At 62.1% G+C, this 4,143-nt stretch overlaps 2 protein-coding genes across 5 annotated transcripts in view; one reads left to right on the top strand and one right to left on the bottom strand.

Annotated features, from left to right (window-relative positions):
- The window catches only part of NEFH (neurofilament heavy), a 5,259-nt gene extending 4,055 nt beyond the window's left edge, over positions 1-1,204 (top strand). Inside the window, exons 4-5 of one of the 4 annotated variants that reach the window (XM_027669576.1) lie at positions 1-804; positions 913-1,204. The exon at positions 1-804 is cut by the window's left edge and continues 523 nt beyond it. In XM_027669576.1, coding sequence (XP_027525377.1) covers positions 1-804; positions 913-1,086 — 978 coding nt within the window. In that variant the 3' untranslated portion in view covers positions 1,087-1,204. The other 3 variants (XM_027669575.1, XM_027669574.1, XM_027669573.1) reach the window with 3 other exon arrangements.
- A 1,153-nt stretch (positions 1,205-2,357) lies between these two features.
- THOC5 (THO complex 5) overlaps positions 2,358-4,143 on the bottom strand; it is a 13,746-nt gene continuing 11,960 nt past the window's right edge. Inside the window, exons 15-18 of the mRNA XM_027669577.1 lie at positions 3,745-3,832; positions 3,057-3,172; positions 2,696-2,886; positions 2,358-2,556 (exon numbers count right to left, since the gene is read on the bottom strand). Of these exons, the coding sequence (XP_027525378.1) occupies positions 2,493-2,556; positions 2,696-2,886; positions 3,057-3,172; positions 3,745-3,832 (459 nt within the window). The 3' untranslated portion in view covers positions 2,358-2,492. The remainder of the gene's footprint in view (positions 2,557-2,695; positions 2,887-3,056; positions 3,173-3,744; positions 3,833-4,143) is intronic.

The following is a 4,143-nucleotide window of genomic DNA, read 5'->3' as shown; positions in this document are numbered from 1 at the left end:
GAGGCCAAGAGCCCTGCTGTCAAATCCCCTGAAAAGCCACCAACCCCCTCCAAGGAGGAGGCCAAGACCCCCACGGTGAAGTCCCCAGAGAAACCTGCACCCCCCTCAAAAGAGGGGGCCAAGACCCCAGCAGTGAAATCTCCAGAGAAACCTGCACCCCCAACAAAGGACGAGGCCAAGACCCCCGAGAAACCCTCAGCCCCCCCTAAGGAGGAGGCCAAGAGCCCAGCGGTGAAGTCCCCAGAGACACCCGCAGTTCCCTCAAAGGATGAAGCCAAACTCCCCTCTGTGAAGTCCCCAGAAAAAGCCCCAACCCCCTCAAAGGAGGAGGCCAAGAGCCCAGCTGTGAAGTCCCCTGAGAAGGTCAAATCTCCCGGGAAGGAGGAGGCCAAGTCTCCACGGAAGGAGGAGGCCCCGGCCAAGGAGCCAACCCCTGCTCCGAAGGAGCCGAAAGCCCCTGCCAAGGAGGAGCAGCCCAAGGAGGTGAAGGCTCCCTCCAAGGAGGAGGGAAAGAAGGAGGAAGCTCCCAAGAAGGACGTCCCAGCCAAGGCAGAGGAGAAACCCAAAGAGAAGGTGGCTGCTGTGCCAGAGCCTCCAGCCCCACAGGTGAAGGAGACCCCCAAGCCAGGCCCCAAACCCGCTGAAGAAGGAAAAGCTGAGAAGGAAACTCCACCAAAACCTCAGCAGGAGGTCAGCAAAGCGGCCGCCAAGGAGGCTGAGAAGCCAAAGGCTGAGGAGAAGGTGGAGGAGCCAAAGAAGAAAGTGGAGGAGCCAAAGAAGGAGAAGGTGGAGGAGCCCAAGAAAGTGGAGGAACCCAAGAAGGAGAAGGTGGAGGAGCCCAAGAAGAAGGTGGAGGAGCCCAAAAAGGCGGAGGAACCCAAGAAAAAGGTGGAAGAACCCAAGAAGGAGAAGGTGGAGGAGCCCAGGAAGGAGAAGGCAGAGGAACCCAAGAAAGCAGAGGAACCCAAAGCCCAAGCAAAACCCAAAGATGAGCCCAAAGCCAGCAAGGACCCCCCCAAGGCCGAGGCCCCCTCTAGCAAGGAGGGCACGGCCCCGGAGCCGGCCCCCAGCGCAGGGAAGAAGTGAGTGGAGAGTCCTGGGTGCCAACGGGCACCACGGGCACGGGGGCTGCTCTGCCCCCTCCCCGAGGGCCGGGCCCGGGGTGGGACCCCCAGGCTGGGCTTCCCCTTAGCAATAGGCCCTGTGAGAGCCGCAGGGTGGGCGACGCTTCCCTCGCAGAACGTGATACCCACATTTAACACTTGAATTATAACCCAGGAGAAGGGGGGAGACCCCCAGGGACACCCCTTCTCCTCTAAGTGCATTTATTCAATGTATGTGCAACGGATGGACGAGTGCAATGCAGAGCTGTAGCTGCTTGGGGGGGGCTGGCGGGGTCTGGGGGGAAGGACTGTCCCCTGGAGCAGCGGTAGGAGAGGCTGGGAGCTGCAGGAATGCTGCCAGGTACAGGCTGGGAGCTGCAGGAATTGCTCACAGACACACACGGGTGCACCAGGAACCTCAGCCCACTGATCTTTGCTTACTGTGCAATAACCAAATAAAAGTGCTTACAGAGACATCCCGGCTCTGCACGTCTGTCCTGGGGGAGGGAGGGAAAGGAGCAGGAATGGGGGTGGGATCTGTCCTTCCAGAGGGAAAACACAGCCCCAGTGCAGGCACAAAAGACCCCCCTGTCCTGGGGATGGAAACAGGGTCAGCCCCCTCCACGCTTTCCAAAGGATTTCAGTGTGTTTTGTCCCTTCTCTTTTTAAAGCCCGGCTCCCAAGGGACTGGGAAAGCCTGGATTAACCCCAGGGCTGCAGCACTGCACCAAGGGCAGGGGCTGTGGGGCAGCAGCAGAGGGGCTGGTAGCCCTCCTGGGGGACACATCTCTCTGTGGAGAGGGGGGCAGGAGCCCTCGGGAGCGGGGCTGGAGCCCCAGCTGTGCCAGCCTGGACGTGGGACAGGACCCACGCGGGGCGAGGAGGGGGCACAGCCCAACTCTTGGTGCCAAGCAGGGTGAGCTGAGGGGCTGGGATGGCCCAACCCTCCTCCTGCCTCTCCCAGGAGCCTGCCCTGCTCCCCTCCAAGACCCCCAGTTGCAGGGATGGGCCGGGTGGGCTGGAGCCAGCGCTGCCAAGGACAGGCTGGGGCTGCAGTGCAGGCTCCGCACAAGGGCTATTTTTAGCCATCTCAGCTCCAGCCACCTCAGCTCCCCGAGGTGGGGAGGGAGGGTAGGAGACAAGCAGCACCCCAGGAAAAGCTGTCAGAGCCCAGGGATGGGACACAGGCCTTGCTGGAGCCCCCCCAGGCCCCCCCTGCCAGCCCTCCACACACACAGGACACACACATGCTTCTCCTTCGGTTCAGTTTAATCCCTTTGGCTACAAAACCAACCCCAAAATCTTGGAAAAGGAGCTAAAATGGCAGGATGGTGACACTCCTCCTGCAGAGGGGACGAGGCCCATCCCAGAGAGATGCCCGGGGGGGGCTCAGCGATGGCTGAAGAACCCCTGGGGGTAGTTGAACTTGAAGGGCTTCAGGCGCAGGGGACCCCTGGAAGGGGAGAAGAGGGATCAGGAACCGCCTGGTACCCACTCCTGGGACAGACCCACACAGGACAGGCTGCAGGGCTGGCACCAGGGCACAGTGGTGCCACCAAGGTCCCTCCAGCACCGTCCCCCGGGGCTCTCACCTGACCAGGCGCAGACACATCTTCTCCTGGGGGAATTCCTTGGGCCCCTCCACGCTGGGATCGTGGGGCTCTGTCTCCAGGTACACGTCCAGCACCATGCACAGGCGCTGCAGCTGGTTGGTGAGCAGCTGGTAGCCCGGTTTGGGCCCCCACAGCTCCTTGTAGTGCACGTTGACCTCGCTCTCCATGGCCTGGGAAACAGGGATGAGGTTGGCACGGGCCTGGATCTCTGCTCCGCACTCCCAGACCCCGCTGCTGCACCCCAGTGCCCACCCAGCAACTCAGCCCAACACCTCCCCTGTTCTGGGCACAGAACCGCTGGGGACACCCCAAAAAAGGGCCCCTCTGCCCACCCCCTTACCCGAATGTTGTCGTCGTTGCTGCTGTTCCGCTCCCCCTTCCAGTTCAGGCACAGGCTGAAGACGGGCGGGAGGGTGGAATACCCGGGATTCAGGACCACGGCGGCCTGGAGCTTGGCTGAGCAGGGAACAGGGGTCACCCCCAGGAAGGGGAAGGGGGAGGAACCCATGGGAAAGGTGAAGGAACCCAAGGAGAAGGTGAAGGAACCAAAGAGGGAGAAGGTGGAGGAGCCCAAGAGGGAGAAGGTGGAGGAGCCCAAGAGGGAGAAGGTGGAGGAGCCCAAGAAACAGAGGGTAGAGGAGCCCAAAAAGGTGGAGGAGCCCAAGGAGAAGGTGAAGGAACCAAAGGAGAAGGTGAAGGAATCTAAGGAGAAGGTGAAGGAATCTAAGAAGGTAGAGGAGCCCAAGGAGAAGGTGAAGGAACCCAAGGAGAAGCTGGAGGAGCCCAAGAGGGAGAAGGTGAAGGAACCCAAGAAGGTGGAGGAAGCCCAAAGATGAGCCCAAAGCCAGTCAGGACCCCCTCAGGGCCAAGGTCCCCTCTGAGGAGGGCACAGCCTCAGAGCTGCACAGGGGAGTGCAGAGCCCCAGGGCCTCCAACCAGGGACATTTCCCACACAGACCCCCAGCAGCCGCCCTGAGGGTGTGTCTGGCACGGGAGTGGGAATTCCCAGGGGCAGGAAAGGCTCTCACCCGTTCCCCTCTCGATCAGGGCCATGTAGTAGAGGTGAGTGTCCTCAGCCAGGCCAGCCTCGATCACGTCCTTGGTGTAGGGCAGCTCCTGGGGGCAGCCAAGGAGCAATGAGCTGGGGCCAGGTGGGAGCTGGGAGGGGCTGGAAAGGGGTTGGGAGGGGCTGGGAGGGGTTTGGGAGGGGGCTGGGAGGGGCTTGGGAGGGGCTTGGGAGGGGGTTGGGAAGGGGCTGGGAGGAGCTGGAAAAGGGCTGGGAAGGGGCTGGAAAGGGCTGGGAGGGAGTGGAAGAGGCTGGGAGGGGTTGGGAGGGGCTGGAAAGGGGTGGGAAAGAGGCTGGAAAGGGGCAGGAAAGAAACTGGGAGGGGCTGGGAAGGGGCTGGGAGGGGCTGGGAAGGGGCTGG

Source organism: Corapipo altera, unplaced genomic scaffold, assembly GCF_003945725.1.
Source record: "Corapipo altera isolate COAL_440 unplaced genomic scaffold, ASM394572v1 162, whole genome shotgun sequence".
Taxonomy (NCBI): Eukaryota; Metazoa; Chordata; class Aves; order Passeriformes; family Pipridae; genus Corapipo; species Corapipo altera.
The sequence above is the reverse complement of the archived record's forward strand: the minus strand, read 5'-3'. Positions and strand labels throughout refer to the sequence as shown.